The sequence below is a fragment of the Cloeon dipterum genome, chromosome 2 (genome assembly GCF_949628265.1).
Source record: "Cloeon dipterum chromosome 2, ieCloDipt1.1, whole genome shotgun sequence".
NCBI lineage: Eukaryota > Metazoa > Arthropoda > Insecta > Ephemeroptera > Baetidae > Cloeon > Cloeon dipterum.
The window spans coordinates 22,783,276-22,811,267 of record NC_088787.1 but is presented as its reverse complement, the minus strand read 5'-3'; the positions used below and the strand labels follow the sequence as shown (position 1 = coordinate 22,811,267).

The following is a 27,992-nucleotide window of genomic DNA, read 5'->3' as shown; positions in this document are numbered from 1 at the left end:
AATAACTCATTAACAAGCATGAAAATAATGGTAAAATTTAATCCCCTCGCTCGCTCACTCGCTCACTCACTCACTCTCTCTCTTTCTCTCCCTCTGCAGGCATGGTGCAAAACAAAAGCCAGTATAAATTTAATTCCCTACTCGCAGCTGACACACAATACGAATTTACTTCCAGGCGCACAATTGCATTTTATAGTGGTTCCGCTGCAAATATATCTGCTCTTGTTTGCAAAACAATTCTAGCTCTATAACTACAGAGTTTGTCAATCACAAATCACAACGTTGATCCCATTTGCTCAACGCTATAATGATTGCATTATAATATGGACCTTTTATAGTGCACTTTCAGAGCTATTCGAAGAGAACATTTTGCAGGTAAATGCACAGCACTGCAGCGTGACTTTCAGTTAACTATCAAAATAATTTTTCTTTCCAATAACTTTTCACATAATAAGTGCATATCAGGTGCTAAAAAATAGCCTCGTTGTCTCAGCGTAAACTGCGTGAAACATAAAAATATGCTTCGAAATCATTTCAACCACAACAAACTCCATGAAAATGAAATTAGCTGTCTGTTTCTAAATAAATATTTTTTCATTCACTTTGGACTCTTGCGCAGTTCCCTTTTTTACTCTCTTAAAAGCAGAACTGAATTACGCTGTAGGAGGCGCACAGAACAATTTTATGCGGCTGTTTTGGCAAAGACTGCGAGACAGGGCAAAGTGGCTCTTCGCGAATTTTGTCTGCTCTTCTTCGTCTATATTCCGGTCTTGCTGGTCGTAATATTACAGCATGATAGCATGTCAGCTTTTGAGGGAGAGGTCCTCCTCATTTATCGTCCGCCTTGTACCCAAAGAGAAAAAATCAGCAGGCAAAGTCAACACTTAAATTGATTGTCACTTAAATTATTCATTCAGGAAGGAGGGAAAAAGTAAAATTGGGGGAAATTTCAATTTTTAATTAGCGTTTTAACAACGTGTGATGTGCATGTTTATGCTAACACTCGTCCCCGAAAACAAATATAGAAATAGTCTGGAAAGTTGGCGTAAAAGAGAGGGTATTTGCGATTTAATTTTAATAGTAGTTGCTATTTAACTGTATCACTCTGATTTTTAAACATTTACATTTTTCTTTAAAACAGAATTAGCTTCGAAAAATTGAGTTACGGGATCGTGAATATCAACAATTTTTGTTGAATGTATTTAAGTAAAAAAATATCACGAAAATTACATTTTTCTTTAAAACAGAATTAGCTTCGAAAAATTGAGCTACGGGATCGTGGATATCAACAATTTTTGTTGAATGTATTTAAGTAAAAAATATCACGAAAATCATTGGTTTCCTTCAAACATGCCAACAAAAAGGGGGAGAAGCGTATCAGCATAAATATTTTTCCATCCCCGCGGTGGAATGAATACGGAGATAATAATGAAGCTGGAGGTGAGAAAAGACAGCGTGAGGTTGTTTTTGTACCGCTAATTAAAATCTCACGGCCCGGCTAGCAAACTCATTTACATTTTGAAAATCAACAAAGAGCCAAAACAGGACCAAATCCTCTGGCTGCTGTTTTACACTCGAAATGAAGGCACGGAGTGCACCGCTTTTGCCTTGTGCAAATAGCTGCGAAAGTGTGTGGAAGCGAACGTGCTCGATAAAAAAAGGCACGCGCATCCGCCGTGTTTACACGCTGCTTTTTCACCATGAGAGCAAAGTGAAAAATCTTTGGGCTTCGCTTTCGCCAGTAGAGTGGACGATTTTTTTCCTTCTGCAAAGGGAGCAGGGTGAGTGCGGTGCTTCTTACATTCAGCAATTGCGTTTGCATTAACTAAAGAATGAACAAAAAAGTTCTTTTGTTGGAACACATTACTCGTGTGCTTTTTGTGCAATACACAAAGAGATACCATCTGACAAAGTGAAGTTTGTATATAATATATATGCTTTGATATAGCTATAGAAGAATAGTGTCCATAAAATTAAATGCTGAAACATATTTAGCAACAAATTAACTTTTGAACTTTTGGCTGGTTTTAACTCAATTAGCAAACAAGAGTATATTCAAAGTTTTTCACAACTAAATTCTACGGGGATATTTATTGCGCGAGTTCACTTAAAGCGACGTAATCGAATTGAATTACCTAAACAGAAATGACACTGTAATTGAGAGACACAAATTCATATAATATCTGATTATGAGTTGAGTTTCCCAGAAATATTAAACTCTCGAAATATTTACTCTGAAATTTTGAATGCAAGCATTTGCAGAGGTCTTTTAACATTCTTTACTATACGAAAAGAGCAGTTGTTGTGTTCCTCTTCCTCGTCTCCGAGAGGAAATAGTTGAAGAGGAAAGAATTTCATAAGAAGTGCTTTGAGTCATTATTTTCCAGCTCGGCGCCAAAATTGGGCACTCATTGTCTCTTTTTCGGGCTCGAGCTCCGCGTTGGGGATCAGTGGCTCGATTTTCAATTATATCACCAAGGCGACGCCAGCGGTTCTGTCGCCTCGCCGCCGTCATTTTCAGGCATCGCCCGTGACAAGCGCAATTTCTGCTTGATTTAGTATCATCGCTCACTCCCCAAACCCCCAAGACGAACGCTCGGCCGATCGACTAATTATGTTAATAATTACCTCCGTGCCTGCTGCTCGCAGCCGCGGATTTAATTTCTCTGAGCACCACGAGTGGAAAATCAGCCTGCTCAAAGGAGTCGGAGCGCCAACTCATTGACAGATTATGCAACGAGCTCAGCGTGTGTGCAGACACGGTTGCATATTTAATATCATCAAACAGAACGCCTTTGCGTCAATAAGGTTCGTAAGCATCTTTCGATTTGGGATCTGCAAGTTGCAATTCGATTATGTGAACTTCGCAGCAGCAGGGTCCAGATTCGTGCGACGCGCAGATATGGCGTCCGGTGGAGTATGGTGCGAATATACGGAAAAAACGGTCACGTGATAATGCGCGAAAAGAACCGAGTTTTCGTCAATTGTGACATATTTTGTATAATTTGTACTAATTGTGTCTTTTGGATCGTAAAAACAAACTCTTGACACTCGTACGGGAATCCAAAGACAGCTTTTTGTTTCCCACATTCAGACGCCATCTTGGATCTGCGCAGTGGGAACCAATTTTATCGCATATCTGGAACCTGCTGCTTCGCAGGATGAGTTAACGATTTTAAAGGAAAAAACATCAAAGTGGATGAGATAATATTAATTAAAATAAATAAAAAACCGTGGAACTCATTGGGAGTTGACATTTATGAAACGGTGATAGCATTGCAGATGATTGGGAAAATATTTCTTTCATCTCGTGAATTTACAAAGTATCTTATCATCGCTTACGGCAATTAGAGAACTCGGGTTTTAACAGAAATACGAATTTTTCTTTTTATTCTAGCTGCTTTTCCAGACGTCAAAGGCAGAGACCCGCTTTCACAAACTTAAATAACCCCAAGAGCACTTTTCTCAGCCGCAAAAAAACGGTCCAACTAAAGACTCTTTTGATGTGCTTGAAAGTTTTCTGCCAAACACAATAATTGATTTTGATATAGTGTAAGCGATATTTCTTGCCCAGCGGTCTCCAACCATTTGGCGGGTGAATACTTCATCGGCAGATTTATTACTTTTTTATTGTTCTTGTTTATTCTTGCGAGATCGATTGTGGAAGCACGATGCAAACAAGCAGGGCAAACATATTTTCCTATTAGTGATCTCGCAGTTTTCAGGCAGAAAATGCACAAAGAGCGAGCTCGTTCAAGAAAGTGTTGGAACAATAAAAGCTTTTAAAATGGACGGAAACGATTAAAATTCTCGCGTGAAGCAAGCAACAGACGCTGAACTTTGCACTCCAGGTTTCATATGCTATTAAAAAAGTGCACATCAAGCCTAGAAAACTTGGTAACTATGTTTAATCTGTTAGAAACGCAGAGCATGGACTTTCAGCTGCAGGATAGCTGCAATATAATAGCCGGAAGCTGTTCAAACTGCGAAGGAAACTTGCTAACCTATATAAGTAAGTGAGGGGTTCAGATACAGCTACTGCTAGCCGTAACCAATGTTCGGTTATGGTATTGCAAATAAATAAACACGCTAACCACCGGTGTAAATAGTCTGAAGGGTTTTCACAAGTTAAATGCATAAGTTTATTTATTATGTTTTTTTAATGAGCTCAATGGAGATATGAATCGCAATCAAAAAGATATTGGGTTAGAAAATGGAACTGCTGGCCCCACATGTAAGTGTTGCAGTGCCCGAAAACTGTTTCCAAGTTCAAAGCTACCGCCTGTGGAACAACATCTCACCGAACGGAAACCAAAGTGCTTTCAAGGAATTTTTAAAAGAACAATTTTTCAAGAAATATTGAACCACCTCTCTTATAACGATATATGGTAAATTAAATAATGATTGTGATTCCCATATCCCCTGTCCCTATATTTTTTTCCATTTATAATGACACAAAAGTCGTTAATACTTAAAATCAAACAAACTAACAAAACTCCGGACTAAAATAAAGTTTACTCTCAGCTCGTTGATTTCGACCCTTAAAATTAATTTAAAGTGTTGCTGTGGTGTGCGGACAAATTAAACATCGGACAATTGAATTGTAGAAAAATTATTACTAAATAGAATATTAAATATATAACGATATAATGAGAAAATTAACATTAATTGTGATATCAGAACAATAGGGTTTACCATAATAGTGCATAGGCCTTTCAATAAAAAAATATTCGGCTATCGGAAATTCGGTAATACGCGCGCACGCGAGTTCTAAATATTATACTTAGCGATTGACGATCTAGATGAACAATGAAAAGAGAGTCGATGACGGCGCCGACGACGACGAAAGGTGACGCTCAAAACAGAGGACGCTTCCAGTGCCGAAGTCGCGCGGAGTAAATGGAGCTGCTACAGGAAGGGCCTATATCAGGTGTTGGTTGCCGACCACTTCAGATTGGGGTGGTGCCGACCTAAACGTCTGAAATGGACCACCAGCAGACGGGGCCGCACCAGGGGTTACGAAGGAGCCCACCAGGGCTACCTGAGGGACACAACGCACAAAGTCTACCGTCAGTCGCGCCAATAAAAATAAAAATGAGCACCCAGAACGTTGCTCAATTTTTAAGACACCCATAAATATGGTTTGAATAAGCTATTTAACTTATGTACTCCGCTCGAGAACGAGCTTCTGTTGGATCCGTCCTGTCCACGGATGAAACATTTACCGGAACCTTCTAACGAAGCCATCGGGAAGGTCAGCGGACAGTGGTTATTGGGCGACTGACTGAATTTCGTGCGAGAGATCGCAATCTTTCCCCTCGTGGTAAACCCATTTCGCGCGCAGCTCAGGTGTGGGAGTCTTCTCCTTCTTGCTACACTCTGTACGCACTGTTTTACACTCATCGTACGCGCGGCGCGATTTAATAAAAAAATATAGGGACAGGGGATATGGGAAACACAATCATTTTTTAATTTACCACATATCGTTATACTCTTCTAAACAATTATGTACAAGCTGATATTATTTTGTCTGGATATGGCAATGTATGGGGCAAAATAGCCCTGCAGAACCACAATAAAGATTACTTTGAAACTAAAAAAATGAATTAGATAGAAGCTACTGGAGAATTGGTGATATTTTTGGTTGTGCCAAGGGAAATGTGCCACCGAAATCTGTGGATCTGTGGTGTGTTCCAGAAGGGCTTATATTACTTAAAAAATCAATATGTATAGACAATTAAATCTCGTCATCTTGTCTGGAATAGAAATAAAACATAAAAGAGAAGAAAAATGCAACTTGACCTTGAAAGCACGAAGGCAAAAAAACCAATGGACCATATCTAGCTGGGGCAAATATTATATCCCTCCGTCATCCATTATTAATCAGCCGTGCTTAAGGAATTAATAATTCACGAGAGCTGATTTGATGAAAGAATTCGTTGGCCGGCTTTTTCGAGAGAAAGGCAGTCAGAAACAATTTTCTTTCAACGTCGAATAGATGAAAGTGGGGAACTTTTTCTCTAATCCATTTTTCGCCGAATATAGTGGTGCGTGCGTGGATGCTGGTGCTTCAATGGCAGAAAGAGAGAGAGAGAGAGAGAGAGAGAGAGAGAGAGAGAGAGAGAGAGAGAGAGAGAGAGAGAAAAGAAATAATGGCGTTGGAAATTATGGCTCCACGTCTAAATTAATCTGCTCTCAGCGAGATTTATACTCTCTGTAACGCGATACACTAAAAGAACACAAAACACTATAGAAGCATGCCTTTCTCTTCTTTTCTCTCGGCGGCTGCCAGCTAGCCTGAAGCTCTATCACAAAAAGCAGCCGGTGGCGGAAATCCGATTTTAATTTCGCTAAATCGATGCCTGCAGCCAGTGAGGAGCAACATAAAACTCTGCAACAGCTGATGCAGACACATTTACTCTGCAGATTTCCCCGGAGAGGTAGTGCGAGAGAGAAAGCAGAAAGTAGTAAAATCTCGCGGTGCGGTCATGTTGGTGTTTTGCCCGGTCGACCACTTTTTAATCGAGACCATTATCATGCAAATTGCGGCCCGCATTGACGTGGAAATCTACACTGCGCCATTCCAGCCGGGGGCCGCGGGGAAACAAAGCACATCTTGGAAATTACCTCCGGCTGGCTACCGCGGAAAGCTGACAGAAGCAGCCTGCCGATGAAAGCAAATTTAATGGGGGATAAGAACAATTATTGCTGTTTTGCGTTGTTTCAGCTCTGTTATATTTCGTTTAATTGTGAAAGATATTACATAATTTTATACTGCTATACAAAAAAACCTATAGGATATGAAAAGATTTGAAATTCTTCTCATGTGCACTTTATCCTGATACAAATCACTTCAATTAAATAATAATTTTACGGTCTTTCTCTGTGCGAGTTCAGATTGTTATCTAAACTTCATAAAATAAATCATTCTTGTTGGAGATTTAGTTAATTTAGAAGTTTTTATCAGAAATTCTTCCTTAAACACGAAAAACCTGCTTTGATTTAGATTGAGGCTTGCAAGAGAGGATTTTGTTCGTCCTGCAGATAAAAACGAAACCATAAATCAAGATAGAAAAAAGCTGAAATCGTTTTTCCGTGAAACAATTAACGTTGTGGCCACAACAAGCACGTCAGTCTCAGCGTGTAGAGCTGACACGTCGCGGTTGATGCATGGTGCTGGTCCAGCAAAAACTTTGCGTACGACAACTCAATTTTTCCATCCACTTCTGCGTCGGGGGTGTGGGCAAACGGCGACACAATGATTGATCGGCGCACTGGGGAGTCGCAATTTGGCGAAAAAAATTGACCAAGTATTGCACAACGCACTTTTTGCGTGCGCCGAGAATATATGGAGGGCAAAAATGGTGGTATATCGAATTCAGATATTGCTCTGTGAAAGCTCTTCCGGGAATATCAATCATCGAACCGCAAGGAACGTGTCGTCGATTTCGAATTCTCAGGTAGTAGGTTAATGTGTTGCACAGAAGAAGAGAAAAAGTTGCCTCTGATCGTAAGTGCGCAGAACTGTGCATGTAGACGTGCTTGGCAATATTTTTCAAGTTCATTATTGTATGACCTGCTTAGTAGCACAGCATACGAATTTTTGTTCTATGTTAAATGCACATGAAATGATGAAAAATGAAAAGTGACCTGAAGCTGAAATGGTTCTAGCTTTCTTTCATATTTTGGAGCTGATAATGATGAATTTTGTCAAATGGATGAAGCATTCATATAATTTCTTGGAAGTAACTTTCATATAGTGGCAGCAAAAATAAAACTGATCAAGATATATATGAACGTAAATAGTTTTCATTTCCAAATTAAAAAGCGAAGCCTGTGATCCATCAAAGATTTTTTGCTAACGGAAAAGGTCAGATTTATGCCTAAAAGTTTCTTTAGATAAATGTGGACTCCTTGCTGAGAGTTTTTTTTTTTAGTAATTTTGCTTTGTCACGACAATAGAAGAGTAAATATTTAAATTTTCACATATTTCAGTGTTATTCTGGAGCAGAGCCCAATACATAAATCCGGGAGAACCCAAACAGTGAAAAATGCTGGATACAACTTGACATCAAACGGAAAAATAATTAAATGCAACAAGAGCAAATGAGCAGAAACGTTCAACAACGCATTCTTTTTTCCTTTATGTTTGAAAATATTAAATTTCGCCTTCGCTTGACATATAACTACAGTAAGGTAATTTTAAATAGAATCAATTCAGGAAAAACATGTGAGCAGATTAGAAAAAGTCGGTAGAGTGCGTAATTAGGTAATTACGCAATCATTGCAGTACAGTAAAAGGGTAAGTCGCTAACGAAGTGAATAAAGTGTTAGGAGGCCATTTTAATCGGAAATTCATTATTTCACTAAAAGCAAAGAGGCTGAGTTTCGCTTAGTAATACCAAACGAGTGTGTAAATGCAATATATTTAAAACATATTACGAAAAGAAAAAAACGAACGACCTAATTAAAATTTCCCGGCTTCGCGGGCCTTTGACAAGCGTGGCGTGAAGTGAATCCTGGTCGCGCGAGTCCAAATTAAAAAGCCGCCGGCAGTTGAAAACATAGAGGACGCAAAATTAATTTCATCAGCGAAACGTACCTGTCGCGCGTCTATTAATATCATTAATCACGTAGCCAGGCAAAGAGATTTAAAAGGGACAACGTGCATGGGAATGAAGCCTGTAGCGAGTAGGCGAACATCAAAAAGCTCTGTTTCTGCCTCTCGTTTGGGTCAAATTATAGGATGAAGGGGTGAGATTCCGAACCAAATTAAAAATAATGATTTTCCGGAATATTGATGACAGTGTTTGATTTAATTAACTGAACTACAAAATAAAAGCAACGTGGTGTATAATCTGAAGAAAAATGTTTTTCAGACAGCTTGTAAGCTACCACAGCAGCCAAGTTTGAGAAAGTAAATATTGTGGGAATCATGAATTAGAGTTGAGGCAGTTTTTCGCATGATTTTAGGCTAATTTATTTTCCACGCAGATATTTTAATCGAATGAGAAATGAAAGATTGGTAAAAATTTGATTAGGACAAATATTTTCAAAATTTTCCCTGTGAATTAAGCGAATTACGTTTCTTGAATAAGAGTTGCTATGAAATTTCCAAATAAAAATTTTATTTTCATTTTATTACATAGTTAAAATCAGAAAAAATAAATCACAATTATCAGACCTAATTTAAATAGATTTGGTTTCTTTGTGTTTTTTGTACGTATGTGTACTCAAATTTCAACAACAAAAAACTTAAATAAGTGAGTAAATTGAAAACTCAAGTAATATAGCAGGATTCTTCAATTCGAATCCTTGTCCTGTCCTCTTTTATTGAAATATGAACCTGATACCAAATCTATTTTAAAACGCAGGCACAGAAATAATGACAGTTTTCATTCCTTGTTCTTGTGTCACTATGTTTCAAGAAACTCGGCTTGAATAGCAGCGAAAAGGGTCTAGAAATCTCATCCCTGGTGTACACGAAGCGTGGATGTGAACGAGTTGCGAGCTTTTTTCAGGCCGCGCGCGCTCTCGTGAAAAATGACACCGCTCGTCTCAGTGGAGGCGGCCCCGCTGAGTGAGTGGAGCGCACCGCACCGCACCGCACGGCACCGCTCACGGCGCGGTGTCATTGATTCTGTGTGTCGCTGCAGCCTACAATGAGTCGGCGGGAATGAATCACAAAGGAGCCTGTCTGCTCTATCCACACCAATTTGTCTGTTTTTATCCACCGACATAAGGTCCTTTTTTGGCCGCAATGAATCACCCTCGCATGCGGAAAATGCTGACAGAAATTTCACGTTTCGCGGATTCTCTATGCGTTTGACTGATTTGAACCGAACCGTTTTCAACAGCGTCTATTTTTATCTCTGGATAATATCGACTCTACAGCTCTATTTTCATGTTATTGTGATAGCTGGAAAGTTGTACATATGTTAAAATTGTCAATTCAACGGTCACGGTAATAAAATTATGCCAATATAAATTGCTATAAATATATATTACAAATATTTTTAGCCAAGCTTCTTTTCAGTGGAAAAGAGAAATAATAAAAAAAAACAATAGTAAGCAAAATACGCATGGATATTTTAACATACAAAATTGTTCAAATCACTGATGTGTTGCTAATTGTAAGTGAGACGGAACGGCGCGGGCTTAGTAGTCCGAAACCGACACATGAGAAACGCGGTTGTCCAAAGGAACAAAATTGCTGGGTGAGGTTACGTGGCAAATTTAAATTTAGAATTTAACTCTATGAATTTGCTTCAAATGTTGGATGGAGTGTTTGAGCTTATCAATATTTGTAAGCGGTACAATTTTTTTTATCACAGGAACGGCAAGTCGGGGTCCTGAGAAGGTCGTAACTCGTCAATCCTATTTGGGATTTTTGCTAACTGAGCAATGAGTATTCTCGTTTTCAACGATCAGTTAATCAAAATTATCCACGCTTAGGATTTATTGGGTTTGAAATACTGCTGATGAGCCCTAAAAAAGAGCTGATGACCAGGGATATGGGATTGTGACGGAATTGCTATCTTCAATTTTTCACTTTTGTCAATAAGTTACATCATATGTAGTAGAACTTTTAATGTTAAATTTTATTTTGTGTCAGTAACAATGCTGTATTTTTCGCAAATGATTCATCATTAATTTCCCGTATTTGAACAAAAAGAATCAGATATATAGACAGAGTTGCAAGAGTGAGGGCAATTGATGTAAAAGGCATCGTTCTGCTCCATGCGAATGCTTTTAAGCTAACGTTTGTTTTTCTTTCAGGCTCATTAAATCCAGGAATGACCTGCTACCTATATGTTCTCAGATATTTTGCTGGAAGGCTTTCCATTACCTTTGAAATGTTATCTTGACAAATATTTCTGAAGATATAAATAAGAGTAACATTATTTTTTATTTTTTTAGAACCTCTCCACAGAACTTCCCGTGGGTTATGAGCTCACTGGGTCCCAGGTCCCAATAACACCGCTGAGCGGATAACATGGTGCCTGAGTGGCCCGAGCAAAATGCCATGCTTTGAAGTTGTTGGAGGAGCGTGGAGTTTGCCCGGCCATTGCCCGATCGCAGTCTGTACGACACAGACAAAACAAACTCCTGTATTTTTGCACTCCCACACGCCAATTCGCGTATTCCATCAGACAAATTAAGTTAGGCGCACACACACATACACACTCACCTTATTTGCACACACCTTTGGTTTGCGGGATGGCAGCAAATTAAATATTTACAAAGCGGGAGAACTGAAAAGCAGGGCGTTTGTTTGTTTGCTTGTGTGTTCACCGGCGCTGTGCGAACGCCGCCGCCGGCGGATCCAATTCCACGGGTTTGTCTGGCCGCTCTGCTATTTTGTCGGCACACGCGTGTGTATAATTCGCACCCTGCGCGTACCCTGGGGCCGCAAGTCTCATTGCATTATCCGCGGCGAGAATAGAGCGATTGATCGGCTCGTGATTGATGACGTTTTCGCTCTCAACACACTCGGATGGCTTTCCCGGCAATTAATGTGGACGAATCCGCGCCGACGTGTGTACTCCGGTGCTATGAGGGATTTGTCTTTCGCGCAATGGATTCGGCTCTGTGTGTTGTGCATTTGGGTGGATTGGTGCACTGCTCGGATTGAATCGTGCTCATTGGGCTTCCATGTGTTTGCGTTCGTGTCAGTCGGTGAGTTCACGCCTGATGGAACGCCGCTCTGGCCAAATTGGATTCGCATCCGCAATGTGCATTAGCAAAATTGCCAGACTGTCTAGCTCCTAGATTTGTGCCTTCATTTTCCTCAACTTAATGTGCTGACGGCATAATCGCAATCCATTAGACTTAGCCTACCAAGTTTTATTCGTGGGAATCACGTTTAGCTGGGAGAGAGCAAAATTTTTGCAGCTTGCGTGCAAAATGTTTTTCTTAAAATATCTCGGAGAGGTGTGCATCTTAGTGACGCCTGCTGTGTAATAAAATACCCTGGGTATGAATGGTGTTGAATTTTTATCAAAAAGTAATAATTGCGCACGTAGATCACACGTAAAAACGAAATTAATTTCCAGATCTTTGTCCAACTTTTAGAGCAAAAATAGTTTTCCTGGAGTATCGCTTTCAATTTGCTAAAGCGACCCACGCACAGTTGTAGAGCGCGTATGCAGAAAATGAACATTTTGAATTTCATTTCAAATTATTGCTGTGCTTTCGGAGGAGGCCTTCTGGACCATTTTGATAAAGTCAGCACTTCCGCCTTAATCGCATATAATCTCCGCAGAACGCAGTCTCCTGGGGCATCGGCCTCGGGAAATCTGGAAAACTGGCGTTGGCTTTCATCTCAAAATTGTCAGTATTCTTTGGCCGCGCATCAGGAAAGCTGCTATTGAACGAAAATATATGCTGTGTGTTTAATAAAAAAATGTGCGAGCTGGGAATTTTTTATGAACGCAATCAGGCGGGCAGAATCAACCTAATGCCCTGGTCGACTACAAAGCGGCGGCATCACGTTCTGCTCGCTGCTGTTGAATTTAACATGAGGCACCGCGGATAATCTTGGCCAACACACGAGCCGCACAGCCCCGAGGGTTGAAATTTCCGAAAACGCGTTTCGGAAAGGAGCAAAAGTTTGCGCACCCGCGCACGCTCTTAAAATGCGCCGCCAGACGGAAGAGTATTTGGCTCCGGAATGCGCCTTTGACGAATTTATTCTCTTTTTGCACGCGCGTTTGTGCTTAATTATTTCCGATATTCGCGTGCAAAGGACTCGCCCCCGGGGGAGGCAATCACGCGTGTTCCACGCAGAAGAAAGTTTTGCGAACGGTACGTTACTCTGCAGAAATGTATTCCCTTTGCAGCAGGTGTTTGCATGGCGGGTTTCAAACGAGGAAGCTTTTGCAGAATCAGCCGAGATTTAAACTTCACCACTGCGTCTTCAGTGAGACACAAAGGCTGGCGTAGTAGTTTGATGAAACTCGCATCCGCCTTTCTGCGAATATTGTTCCGCCGAAGATACCGGCTGGCAAAAGTCAGACTTGAAAGTGCTGCACTTCCCGGTTGGTTACACTGCATTAAAATGTAATATCAGAGACGATTCCGATCGACTGCGCATACCATTCCATTTTATTGTGCCTTTTTCGACGAACATCAGCTGCCTTTTTTGTACATATCCGAACAAAATCTAATTACGACAATGCGTGTGCCGTGTGCGTTTCCCATTTTCCATTTGAAAATAGCGTATATGTGCCGCCTTGATCAGGTTCGACAAAGGAATAGAAATTGGCTTCTAAAAAGGCTAGAAAAGAAGAACCACGGGGTGGAAAGCGGCTTGGGGTTCAAAAGATCGGAAAGACTATGCGGGGTATTAAACGAAAACAAAGGCAAGCAGAAATAAGCCACTATACTGAATTGTTTCTTCAAGATTGGCCCTCGATGGGCAAAAAAATCTACGATCATTGCGCCTCTTCGTAGAACATTATGAAGCCACGATACTTGTGCAAAATTCCTTTCTTGTTGTTTTCTTTTTCTCAGGTCATTTTTGTCATTTAGTTTTGACTGATGTATTTTCAATTTCATCACGTAACGGAACTTAAGTTGCATTTCTGGCGAAAATTGTCGAATTTATTCAATCAGGCCAATGTTTTGTAAAATTTTCTATGTATAACTGGAACATTTTGATGTAGTATTCCTTGTAAAAATATTACGATTGAACAGGTGCATAGATAGTAATGCTCCTAAATATCATTATGAAATTCTATGAATCAAAATTATGGATATTAGAAAAAAATCAGATGAACTAATTGTAAGATCAATCGAAGGAGTATTAATTGATATTGGAATGTTACGTGTTAATGTTCTTTTTTGTCTCGGGTGCAGCATGCTGGACACATCGGTTCTCGTTAGATCACCGAAGTTATGCAGCATGCGTGTAGTCGGTAGCTGGATTATGGTTGACCACCTGGTTACTGGAAAGCCTCGATCCCTGCCGGCTGTATAGCTATAGGTACCTATAGGCAAACTCGCTACTTGCTGGTTTGCACCTTTTCGGCATGCGTGATTTGTCATCACGGGACGAATGTCTGACGTTTCAAAAAGTTATCGGTGCGGAGGCACGTGGCCCTTCAGTGGGCTGTGTTACTGTGCAGCCTGGTGCAACCATATTATCCGTTCGCGATGTTATTTCAGCATTCATATGCTAGCAAAGTGCGCGCCCTTCCCGGTCCTCGGATAGGGATAAAAAGAAAAAATGGTGCAACAATTACGTAGAAGTTGGATCGGTTTGAACTTTTGATTCGCAACACTCCCTGTTGTGCCACTCAATCAAGAATGTGATTCGCCACTATGTGAGAGTGACACGGTGATCAAAGGGAGCAAAGTCGGCTGAAAATTGGTTTCTGTCGCTATGCTTAAAGATTGGGAAATTGTAGCGGATGAAAAAATAGCAGGGTTGCACTCACCATGGTGACAGGGCTGATTGATCCGAAGCTCCTAATGTACAGCTCGCACTGCACGGTCGTCGCGTTGTCTGCAAATAGAAAAATAACGAAATGAGAATTAGACTGTCATCTGTCAAATTTTGCACGCCCATGCCCGTCGTGTCAAAGAATATGAGAAGGGAAAACTTAATGTGTCGTGTGATTGTAAGCCGCTTTAGCGAGAAGAAGGGAGGAAGGATTGCGCCTTTCGCTACTCTCAGAATGGTTATTTGTACCCTTCATCGCCAATTGAATATTTTAAAACAGTTTGTGGTTTTTCTAGCACAATTTCCTCTATGGCTTATGAGGGTTTTTATCATAAATCCTGAAAGCAAGCTGGTCATTTAGATTTTCGTGGAATCGAGCATTATCTTTTTATTGATAGGATCAGCTACAGTCAAGGACATATTCCGGTCCCGACGAATTGGATCGCTCAACAGAAAATCAATTATTGAAATAGGGAAAATCTAAAATAAAGATTTATCAATTCTGTTTAGTTATGCAACCAATTACAAATATTAAAATTAAATCTATTCAAATCATTTTCACTGTAAATATTTGTTGGAATCCAACTCCCGTCAATAGAGCTTTTTGATGATTAAGATATACCAGAATTATGTATATAAATTGCAAACTCAAAGCGTAATCGGATTTAAACGCTTTAAAGCCCCCATTGAAGTATGAAAATTGCTGGTTTATTTCCATGAAGCTCGATTATCTATCCACCTTGCAATTAGTTTAAAGGTGATATTTATCGGCAGGTATCAAGCACATAATGCTGAATTGGTAATGGGATTAATGCTTTCAACTAAGCAGAAATAATATTTGCTCGGTGCTTACTTTTTAGCCTACATAGGCTGCCGTGAATTCAATGTGCTATTCATAAATCGAAGCGGTAATAATTTATGCGCTAGGTGCTGCTGTCAATAACGCGGTGGCAGCTTAATGAAAGATAAATATTTGTAGGCGATACAATGCCTATAACACCCCCCAAAGTGGCAATCGCGCGCACCGGCTTTTTAACGAGCGCGTGATGAATTGTCAGAGCGTACGCCATCACTGTGCGGAAATTCATTTGCCTTTGTATTGCATTACAGCCCTTTGGGAATGCAGGCGGCACTAAATTTAATTAAGCATTATCATATATCCGGACGTGCAGGCAAGGAAATTTCAAATTGATGTTCTGCCGAGATCTCGTGTGTAGAGAAGCGGGATGTGCTCCAATCGTGGATAAACGAATTATATATATAGGTGCTGGCAAGACTCATTAAACTTAATGGCAAACTGCGATCGGGAGCAGGTCCGATCAGCCGCTCGCTCTCTCGTAGGCTGCTTATTGTAATGTCGTTACCGCCTCGAACGAAAGTCAGGCAACACATTAACATGCGCACAAAGTCCTATTGACGAGGAAGACAGCGTTCAAACATGACCTTGTTGGACAGTAAAAGCGGATTATTTATTTCAAGCATTTTGAGTAAAAGCAAGTTGAAATTTTTGCCCCTTTTGTTTCTTCAAATTTAAATGCATTCATTTTGCTTCAATAGCATTAACATATTAATTGTGTTAACCATTTTAGAAAGATGTCTACAAATAAAATAATGAACTTGAATAATTAAATCTACAATATTTTTTGCTGTAAGAGGATAAATAACAAATCACTATTATAACTTCTAACCAAGTAGTTCTAAGCCAAAATGAACCCTTAATACCAGAAGTCTGATGTAGCATTCCATGATGACGAGGTGACGATTTGTAGCGAAGGAGGAGATATTTATAAACAGCGCGGAGTTAGTAATTTTCCCTATAGGCTCTATAAATTCAACAGATATCAAATTATGAATAACTCTCTAAAAATGCAACAAACATGTTCACGAAAAAGTATTATTCTTGATAAATGCGAGAGCCGGTCTCATCATTTAATTTCACCCGAGAAACTGTGAGACAGGTCAGGTTGGCATTAAAATGTTTAATTTATTTGACTGACGAATTTAAAATTACAATTTAATTTTTCCCCCGACCCTTTTGATTGCTAATTAATTTGATGTATTAAATGACACACAAACTTGATTCCAGTATTTATTTTTTCTCTCACTCCAGTCCTTAAAACTAAAATCTAAATATTGAATCGGCTCGTATTTTATATATATACTGTTCATTCATGACTTTCTTAGCATATTATTTGTAAATTTAGTATTCAATCTAAGCTAAAAACTTAAGTCCTGAGTGAAAAATTTTTAAGTTATTTGATCTGCATTTGGATGCTAATATTTTCGCTTAAGGACAACAACGCACACGTGCTCGCTGCTGAGAATGCAGCGCAGGGGTGGCTCGTTAGTGGCAGTAAAGCCTGCAGCCACGATGAAGCTAAAGATAAAGATGTTATACTGAGCTAGAGTGCTGGCTGCTTGCTCTCGTGTCCTGACAACGACGACATACCATCATCAGAAAACAAGGCTAACCGCCGCACCCTCGCCCTCCGCCCCCTGCCCTTGCGCTTCCGTGCCCCCTGCCAGAGCTCATTCAGCCGGCGACCTTTGTGCACCACGCGTTTAATATCGGCATAATCGATTATTTATTCAAGCTCTACATGACACTTGATTAAGCTTTATTGCACTCACTCAAGTGATTGGTCGGCGTGGCTCGGCGGTCGTAGTCCTTCTTCAACAGGCTGTCCAAAATCTGCAGGTGGTCGATTCGAGCCGCATGCCTGCAACAAATTTCGAATCATTTGTCAGGTGGTTGGTTAGAGAGAACAGCTTTATGGTAGAACGTTGTATTGATTAATCAATCAATACAACGTTATAATATAAATATGCTCTGTGGAATCGCAAAATTTAAACCAAATAATTGAAGCAAAATGATTTACTGGAGAATTTCCATCGATTGACTCGGTATTTCTGGTTTCAAAAAAGGGAACTTTAAATTTTGGATAAAAAAAGAAAAATTATGTTGCCAAAATGTGGCAAAGAGTTTTTTTAATAAGCATACATTTTATTGTGAGGCCTACCTATCTAGAAGGAAATTATATAATACTCTGCTCCGAGGAACTTGAAAAATTATAAATTTTTATTCAATTGATGGTTAAGCCGCTTTACCAAGAAGAATAGAGAAGGATTGCTCCTTTTGCATCTCTGAGTGGCATTTGAACCCTTCATCGCCCAATGAATGCATAGAAGAGTTTTATAGTTACGAAGGCACAATTTCCTCTAGGCATAAGAGGATTTTTATGGTAAACCTTGAAAATAAGCTGGCTATATTTAGATACTTGTGGAAATTCAAAGGTGAATCGAGATCATATTTTTATTCAGCGGCTGTGCCACTGGCCAAGGTAAAAATCCCGGTCCCGATGAATTTGATCGCCCAACAGAAGGTACAGCAGCTAGAATTTCATCAATTGGAAAATGGAAAATATGTTAAAGAAGATTTCGTGATCGCCGATCGAAAAAGAGCAATATATGATTGGAATTAAAATAAAGCCAACCTTTTACTACAGATATATCATGTTGTAAAAAAACTATCGGTCTCTGTCTCTGCTCTAGTCGAACATGATCGACGAGTTTGATTTCAGCGACCGAGTCAAAAACTTAGGCATTGTGTTCGACCGATACCTGTCATGGGAAGGGCAAGTCTCGCGAATTTTTCAAAAAGTCTTTGGCACGTTAAAAACTTTAGAGAAGTTTAGGAATGTGACTCCAGAAAAAATCAGAATTAAACTAGTCAAAGCGTTGATACTACCCCATTTCGACTACTCTGATGTTGTGTTTTGTAACTTGAGCGCGGCGCAGATCAATAGGCTGCAAGTATTGCAAAATCATCTCATAAGGTATATTTTCGGAGTGAAACGTGGTCAGCGACTTTCCCCGTTGTATAAAAAATGCCAAATATTAAATGTCACTGATAGACGTAAACTGCATGTTCTAGTCCAGACTCACAAAATTTTGTATAATAATAGTCCCCAATATTTGCGCAATCTTGTAACAACAATGCATGATGTCGATTTTTTGGGTAGGTCACGGGCGCATCGAATGCGACTTCGGGCCCCCTTTGTCAGTGTAACAGTGCCTGAGCAGTGCTTCCAAGTCATTTGTTATCGCCTGTGGAACAACCTGTCGCCGAATCTGTGTATGAATGGGAACTCAAGTGCATTCAAACAAAAACTGAGCCAAACATTTCTTGCCAAATACTGATATGATAGACTGATTTTACTATTCCCTCTGTTATCAAATACAAAAAAAATGCTTTGTTATATTTTTGTTAAGTTCTGGATGTGGATGTATGGGGCACAGTTGCCCTGCTGATCCGTAATAAACCAAATTTGAATCTAAAAAAACTATCGGTCTCTGTCTCTGCTCTAGTCGAACATGATCGACTTTAAAGCTGACTAAAAGACGGGAAGGGACAAAATTTTGTTGGTGGCTCGTTTGAGTTGATTGCTTTTTAATTATTTGAAAAATTAAAACATTAATTATTTGAAAAATTAAAACAAATAAAATGAAATAAAGGTCTACAATGGGCAGATAATCTCGGTAATCCGTAAATTATTTGGTACTTGACCATTTTTCGTGACCAAACTCGATTATTCTTAACTTGACGGTGTCTGCCTTTATTGCGGATAATCTTCTTCCAATGAAATAGAACTGGATTATTTCTAATAGGGAGACAAGTGCCAATCATTGGTATATAGTACACTTACTTTGCAGTCGTTTCCCCAAAAATTCGCATTGCGCTGAGAGTAGGAAATTGTGTGTTTATCCCAATCTTTGAGAGCAGGCTAAGCAAAAATATGGCTGGATTTTGCAGTATATCATTCATATTTAGTTTTCTTAAGCTCGGCTCTCATTTCTTAAAGTTTTATTTTGGCAATTAGTTTAAAATAGCAATAAAAATTACAGGCAGATAGTAACACACAGCTCTATACAGTATAAAAGCTCATATATATCTTCACCATTTAATTAATTTTAGCATTCCTTACAGCATGTACTTGACGAGGGAACAATTTTCGTCACTGCAACCATTTTCGCCACTCCAAAAAATCGATCGTCGCCCGCTAGGGCTGCCAAATGAAACAACGTCGTGTTGTTTTAATTAGCTCAAACTGTACAAATTAATTTTTAAGTCTGCACTGTCTGGCTTGTCATTGGTAATGAAGACAGCTTGAGCGTAATTAATTTCACGAGCCCATTTGTCTGCCCTGCGCCTTCTTGAGCAACCATCGCCTTTCTCGGTTGTAAACCGACTGATTGCCTGGCCGCCGGCCAAATTGCGATGATCGTTTCAAGGGAAATGTTTCCACTCGCAGTCGGCACCGAATTCCTTCAACTGCTCTAGTTCGTCCTTGTTTGCTAAAAGTGAACGAGCGTCGCGCAATTAAATATTTCGATTATTCAAGCGTAACACGCAAGCAAACACACACAGCACACACGCGCTTCATTCAAAATTGATGCCATGGTTGCTGTGCAATCAGCCGAATATTGTGCACACACGAACTTAGCCGGCGTGCCTTGTGTATTCAATATTGAGGATTCAATCAATACAAGTACAAAGACACTTTCCAGGAAACGCCGCAACACTGATTTACCTCCTAACATTCTTAATCCAAAAGTAATTTAAAACTTCATTCAAAACAAAATGAATTGAGAAGAACACTTTGCCTTCGTCTAATGACATGCAATTATTCAAGACAACCACGAATTGTTCTCAGAAAAACTTATGGCCACGATATTTTCCGCGTCTGTCCACCATGCAAATTCGTGATTTGCAAAACGAGGGTTGACAGATACATTAAAAGTTGAGCTGCAGAAAAAAGGTAATGACAAACAGCTCCAATTTTCGCAGTAAAATTGTCACCATAAATCATTCCGGCTCTAGAAGAGCAATAAAAAATTCAGAATCCATAATGTATGGTGCGACGCGCAGCGTATAATTGCCTGCAGGGTGCGGCGGGGTGGAAACGGGGAAAATAATGTAAATTCATGTGTCCCGCCCGCCACTGGGGCTGCGGTTGTCTAAATTTTTAAACGGCTGATTTTCATTTTTGGTTTAGGATCCGCAGTGCCTGCGGGGAGCCGCTGCATGTTCTTCAGCAGACTACGCCAATTTGGTTTCCGCAACCGCATTTTCCAATTCAAGATTAAAATTATTGATTTAACCCGTTTTCCTGCAGGCCATTTGAAACCGAGAGTCAACATTTGAGTCGGTGCGCGTCTGAAAAGTCTTTCAAAACTGTCTCTCCGCCATTTCCGCTCCTTTGTGAATTTTCCCATTCTTTTTCACTCCATTTGCCTCATTTTTGGCCTCTTTGTGAAGAAAACGAAAGATATACACTCATATTGTAAAAGCTTTGAAATAGCTGAAACACACCGCTCCCCTCGATCTATTTCAGTTGGCAATTTTCTTGAAAATAAATTAGCCCGTCAAGAAGTGCACTTCCCTTTCACATCAGTTGAGCACAAGCACTCTCTAAAAAAGCACGAGGGACGCCCCTGAAACGCGAAAGGCCCATTTTACTGCATCCTTTTTTGCCGTCTCGTCGGAAGTGAGCTGTCAATTCTTTCGTCTGCTCACTTGGTATTCTCGGCGAGTATATCATGCCGTTCGCGTTTCACTTCGCTCGCGGTTTTAATTGGATTCTGGTCGCGGTGGTAATCAAGTCAGCTCGGTCGCTTCATTTCCAGCGTTCGCGTGTACCCATGCTCCCACCGTGTTTGAGCAACAAGTTTTCACATATATACACCGCAACGCTCGGCATACATTAATAACAGCTCTCGAGGGTGCGGGTCAAGAGATGCAATTGCGCCCAGCGAGCAGGCCGAGTTGCTAACTCTGGCTCAACTTATCTTCCCACTAGACTGCCGGCGAAATGAATAAAAATGCTCGCGCGCGTCCTTCGATTATGACTTGTCTTGCTACTTCTTTTAAACGACCGGCCGCGTGAGGATTAAAGTGTAGAATTAGATCTGCTGTTGGCAGACCCGGGAAAATTTATTTTGCCACTCGAGTTTCTCATACCGGAAAGCCGTTGCGAAATTGCTGCTTGGAATGGAAATGAACGTTCTTTTTCGAGCTTGCAAGGAACCCAAGCCTGGAAATACTTCATTTGAAAAAAAATTAAACACCGGAGGTATATAAAGCGTTCTGAGAGTTTCATTGTTAATGGGACACACAGGAATTGCTGAGAAAAGGTTGAAATAAATAAATTCCTATAACACAATCGATTTTTTTTAATGTAATTGGTAATTTATATTCTTAATAAGGAAATAAGTTTCAATAATCGCTGCTACAATAAAAAAAATTGTAGCATATGAGTTTAAAATTCAATGAGGAATTATGTTTTTTCGAGTCCCTGAAAAATCTTCATTGACATTGTATAGTTCTATCCTTGCAGGGATTCTTTTGAAGCCAGAACTTAACATGATAGAATTGTTACCTTTTATAGTGTATTGTTAACCATTTCAGCTTATCGACTAAAAATTGTAGCTTTTATCTCAAGTTTATATTACAATAACTTAAAAAACATCATTTGTTCAATTACAGCGTGGATGTGGAAACCTCTTCCAAAGCTTTCAGGAAATCAAAGGAAATGCGAGACTTACAAAAATGGTAAAGCACCGAGGAAAAGTAGTGCTGAAAATTAAATTTTCAAGAAAAAAAGTCACAACACGAGCGAAATTCTTCGTCTGCAATTGCAATTTTTGTGTCTGCGCGAGCTCTTTCGCGAGGAAACTCTTTTGAAAGGACAAGATAGAGCGCACCCATATTTTTTCAAGAGTGCTCGCCGGCATGTGAAGCGTAATATACATGGCCAAGAGAATGACTCTATTCACCACTTCACGTGCCGCGCACATTCCTTCCTCAGATTATTTTATTATGCACTACAAACCTCTAGCTCGGCCCGACATAGCTTAACAGCGAGCGAATAAATTTATTTGAATAAAACGAAGCACCTTTTGGCTCCGTTTGCATAACTGAGCTTGTTCTCTTGCGGCTGGGAAATATGTGGCGGTTTATTTATCCAACAAAATTGTGGAATCTGCGAAAGTTTTTCCTCTGCGTGAGTGGTCTGGTTTGCATAATGTTGAGATAATAGCGAGCAAAAGTTAGTTTCGAAATTCAATTTGATATTAATTTTAGATTCAAATAGCGTTGATAATGGAACTTTGGGGAAGAGGAGAGGAACCTTATCCCCATGGATAATCGCATTTTTGTTTTAAATAAAGACGCAATTTCTAAAGCTGATAGAGAATAAATTTAATACAGCTACAACGCATTGTCTCACAATCTGTGGTAAGCAGAACACGAAAAGGCTAATTTTAACTACTTTTATATGAATTTTAATTTTGTACTTGGATATATTTTCATTTTTTTAAACCTAAAATATTTAAACCTATAATAAATCGGCATTGGTTCTAGTATATTGACATTAAATTTGTGTAACAAGTGGCATTACAAATCATGAAACGAACAAAAATAAATTTTGTACCACAACGAGGCGAAGTGCATATTTAATTCCTATCTCCTTGATTTTTAAGTGGAAAAGGACTGAAAATTTTCAATACAATCGCGTGTATTTATTTTAGGCGTATTATGTGGTAGATAAAAACTTTGGCGGCAAACTTCACCTTCTGCGTGTAAGGGACGAAAGCGTGGTATCCTCTCAGCAGCCATAGAGCGTTGTCAGGATTCCCATGCCAACAGTTTAAAGCTGTTTTTAAAAGTGTTAAACTGTATTTTTCTACGGCCCCATCGCGGCGAGGAGGTTGAAGTTGGAAAACACCCTGTTCTTGAATTCGCCCTTGGCTACTAACTCCCTGCATCTGACAATCTGAGTTGGAAAACCTTCACTCCTTAATCTTATTTTTATGAACTCACACGTAGAAGTATATCAAATTAGTTTAAAATATCGCCCTACGGTATATAAAAAAACTTTCACGGCACACCGATTTTAGGCAATATTCAATTTAAAAAATTTGCTCTGCTGCCATCTGCCGGTTTTTCGCAACATTGTTTTTAGCTGGAATTATAAGTGAAGTGTTTTATCGGTTGGTTAGTAAAATTACAGTTGAAACCAGCCCGAAAATTTTCATTTAATGCCGGGCTTCATTTAGCGCAAATGGGCCTGGAGCAAAAGAGAGCGACGTGATCACTTAGGAAGGCTTCCCTCGCGGTTCAGCAAGAAAACTCGCTCGGCGGAAAATCGGGAGTGTAAAGCAAACTTTGCAAAAAAGATTTTTCCCAATTTCACTCACCCGTGGGCCGAAATAAGAAGGAGAACAGTTGCCAGGCTGAGGTAGCGGGCGTTTGTTGTCTCAGCTCGAATCATCTCTCAATCTGAAACAGTAAAAAGATTTACGTCATGAAAACGGTGATCGATTCGCGTATACGTGGACATGTGTGTTCCCCAGCCTTTCTCCCCCGGAGTCAATCAGCGGCGACAATTTACGGCGGAACGGAAAAATGGGCAAATTCGTCATTCGTCGTTGCCAGCCAATAAACGAGAATCCATATATATATCTCGCCTAACTGCACAATGCCTTTTTATCACTGTGAAGCCCATCTATATTTTCCTCGTAATGCCTTCAAATTATACGTTTAGCCAATGCTCCAAAGGCGGGAGCGTCTGAGGAGAACGAAAATGGGGCTTTTTATATTTGTAAGAAAAAAATCATATTCGACGATATATTCGACAACAACATGACTGGAAGAACCAAATTCATTGTTTTCGTTCTCATGATAATGATACTAAATGGATTTGTTTGCTTCAACAAAGATTTTGAGAGGCACAGGACCAGCGGTTATTATCTGGACTTAGGTCCCATACATTTGTGGCTTTTATTTATTCTGAATCGGTTCTCCGCATGTTATTTGAACATGGATTTACGCCAGTTCGCGAATATGCTTTTATCCTAAAGCTTTCTCAGAAGAGATAAACTTGGTCAAATAGAAATAAATCAACATGGTAAAAAATGCTATCCTTTTTAAGTCACTTGTAAATATTGACGATTTAGAGTATTTCAATATTAGCTCTTTTTCATTTATCTGTGTGGAAAATTTGAGAAATTTTAGCAGATATTTCCTATTTTCTCATTTTCCTGTTCCATCACTTTGGCGTTGAAGGCAAATATAGCAAAACCAGTGGCTATAGACACCATAGCAAAATGGTTTAGAAAGCAAACACTATGACGGAGACGTCCTTAAAAGTGATTGCTGCTTTGTACCCTCAGTGAATCATTTTATTTAAGACTCAGAGGTTTTACTCCTGGTATGCAACCTTAATTTATGCACGTTTGAAAAAGATAAGAATTGCTGTCCCCTTCGCTAAAAACTGTCTTCTTTTGTTGCTCTACTCTTGTTTTGGCTAGAGGGTATACGTACAGCAATAATACAAGTATTTGTATGTTACGAAAAATAAACATGTAGCTTTTCTAATAATGTAAAAGCTTGACCAATTTGTAATATTTTGTATGATTTTTCTGTGGCAGAATTTTAGTTCCAAGAGAATTTCCCAACTGATGGTGAGCCCCAATATCAACAAATTATAAAAATTTAATCTATTGAATAGTTCTTTCACCAATTTGTGCTTCGTTTACGTAAACGTCGTTTACGTACTTCACTGCTTTAACAATGTATGTTAATTTCCTCATTTTCCCATACACAAGCTAAATTTTCTGGCGTGATTTTGAGCAGTTTATATGCAAAAAAACCTGTCAGAATCATTTATGCAGCCATTTATCAAGCTCAAAGGATGGCCCCTAGATCAAAACTCATATGAAATGAGTTTTGCTCAGGTAAAATTGCTACCCACAAAGATCAAACAAATAATTACTAGCCGGAAACGAGGGTAAAAAAGGATCGTCTCTCGGCCGGTCGAAATTTGCATTCGCAGGGCCGAAAATTAAAAGTCAACACCATTAAAGAGTGGTATCCGTGGGTGAGGCAAAGCGGTAATGAGTACGACGAAAAGAAAAGATAATTATTACCGTGGTGGGTGCCGGTGTTGCGAAGGAGGAAGAGAGAAAGAGCGTGCGTGTGGTGCCGGGGCTGGTGGTGCGGCCGGTGTGGGCGGCTGCGAGGGCACCAAACCACTGACTGCCAGCCAGCCCGCCCGCCTGCTCCGCGCAGATGGAGAGACGCATACGCAGCAGCCGCCCCCGAGCCGGCAGCCTTTCCACCCTGCGCACCCCCGACTCTGGCGACGCCTGCAGGCCGGGGCTGCCTTTTTCTCGCGGCTGCTGCCCTAATTGCAGTAATTAGACGACGTTTAATTCCACCGAGCACTCATTTTCCTCTCTTTCTCAAGACGACCCTTTTGCCCTGAACAGAGACGCTATTAACGGCTTATCTGATTATACTTACTGCTCTCGTTCGTGCGGTGCACTTTCGCTAATTAAAATTGCAGCATGCTCTCGACATCGAATGCACTACCCTTGAAAATTTTTCTTTGAAAGCGACGGTAAATTGATTTAACAAAGTTCCCTCTCGATTATGAAGTGACGTAATTTATGAAATGAACTTCTGCCCTCGCGCAAATCGATGTGCAAAGAGAGCACTTCTGGCGCGGCCGGATCGGATCTGCGTCGGATTAATCAGTGAAAAAACATTCATTATTCTCTTTCAGTCGAGCTCATTGACGCATTAGTAGCTCGTTGGTACAGAGTTCAATTGATGTGGATTCAATTTCATTTGGAGATTCGGGTATGTGTGATTATTTCATGTTTTGTGTCGGCAGTATAATTACAACGACAAATGATGGATTGAACGCAACCGTCGAATTCCCTGGTTTATATCAACACCTCATTAGGGATTAACTAATTTTGGAGACAAATGTAAAAATCCCTCCAAACATTGGAATTACCAATTTTGATAGGCCGAATATTATGCAATATTAGATTTCTTAGCTTTGAGGACAATGAACTGAAATAGGCGCTGTAATACTCTTTGGTATTTTACGTGTTGCAAGTCGCTACATAGCCAAAATTAAATATCCTGACTAAATCACTGAACAAATGGGCAAATCACTGAAACATGACAATTTTTCTCTCAAGATAGTTCAATTATTAAGATATTTTCTGACTCCTAAAAGTGATTAGTTCTTTGTCTATAAAGGTTTAAAAACACGAAGTTTTTATTTATTTTGTGGAAGCTAAATATTTTTTAAGAAATAACATTTTGTTTCTAAAATCAAAAAATATATTTTTCTTGGCATAATTTTTTTCCGAGGAATAAGCAGTACAAAAATTAGATTTATTGCGGATCAGTAAGGCAACTTTACCCCAATACATCCCCCACATCCATAAGAAATAGCAAAAAATAACAAAAGATAATTGAGGGCTGGGTCCCTGTGCGGCCTGGTGCGCCCATGTTATCCGTTCGCGGTGTTTTGGGACCCGGGTTTCATCATTCGTGCTAGTGCAGTGCGCGCCCTTCCCGGTCCGAGAGGACAGGGATAAAAAGAGCAAAAAAACACTGCATTATGCTCCAATTCTGCCAAGCAAAATAAAATCTGCTTCATAAATTGTTATTACAAGCGAACTCCAATCATGTGGGCTACATTTATAAAAATTTTGTGAGCCTGATTGAAAATAAAATGTATTATTCTTGATTAAAGGGGGTTTCCGTGTTTAACTCATAATGCTCAAATAGCTCAACGAGCTGGTAGGAGACGCCACCTGCTGGTTTTCGCACCTTTCAAGTAGCTTCTATGGCCTTTCAATAAAAGACCTCGATTCGGGGAGGCAAAAAGATGGCCACATTCGGCCCAAGCGCCTCTGCGGCCGCTTGGGTCACATGCTATTCGATCGGCGGTGTTATTGGGACCTGGTGAGCTCATTGCCCACGGGATCGTGAGGTGCTTAGCAGAAGTTGAAATTACTCTGTTAAACCTGAGAAGTTTATTTAATTAACTGTCATTGAGATCATATGTCAGGTGCCGTAATCGAAATTAAGCATTTTTAAGACATATATATGATTCTGATTTCTCTGCAGTAACACTTTTGATTTGATTTTGACTTTGACTGTGATATATTAATGTATATTTATTACTTATTAAGAAAATAAACAAATAATAAACAATTTTAAGTGTGCGAGACATCTTGAAAGTTCTGCTCGCGGGCAAATTCGGTGTCCATCGACGGCTGCTTTTTACTGCTCGGCCGAATACGAGGGTATTGTCGACTGTGAATGGCTTATTTTTCAGTTGAAATCAATTGCAGCTTTCTGATTGTATAGCAAGCTGTTTAATTTTCCGTACATCTGCAGAAATTTGCTGTTGCGTAGGAATACGAAAAAACTCGCTTCACCGAGAAAGCTGCATTTAATTTTAGCCTAAAATTTTGACAACCAAGTTTTCTTTTGCCTTTGTTGACATCTATATCTACAGTGGAAATATTGTTTTAAATATGTGCAAACCTAATTGTCATCTGACGAGCGTTACACGCCATCATAGAGCTGTTGTGGAATTTGGCAAGCAATTAAACACATCCGCCCTACATATCCGAGTTTGAAGCCCGTCGGCTAAAATTTCACATTAATTATCAT

At 39.8% G+C, this 27,992-nt stretch overlaps 1 protein-coding gene across 2 annotated transcripts in view; it reads right to left on the bottom strand.

The window, feature by feature from the left end:
• LOC135936728 (glycine receptor subunit alpha-2-like) overlaps nt 1–25,561 on the bottom strand; it is a 47,431-nt gene extending 21,870 nt beyond the window's left edge. For both annotated transcript variants that reach the window (XM_065479662.1, XM_065479663.1), the window contains exons 1-4: nt 25,436–25,561; nt 23,705–23,786; nt 17,078–17,166; nt 14,442–14,509 (exon numbers count right to left, since the gene is read on the bottom strand). In XM_065479662.1, the coding sequence (XP_065335734.1) occupies nt 14,442–14,509; nt 17,078–17,166; nt 23,705–23,778 (231 nt within the window). In that variant the 5' untranslated portion in view covers nt 23,779–23,786; nt 25,436–25,561. The remainder of the gene's footprint in view (nt 1–14,441; nt 14,510–17,077; nt 17,167–23,704; nt 23,787–25,435) is intronic.
• Between the last annotated feature and the right edge of the window lie 2,431 nt (nt 25,562–27,992).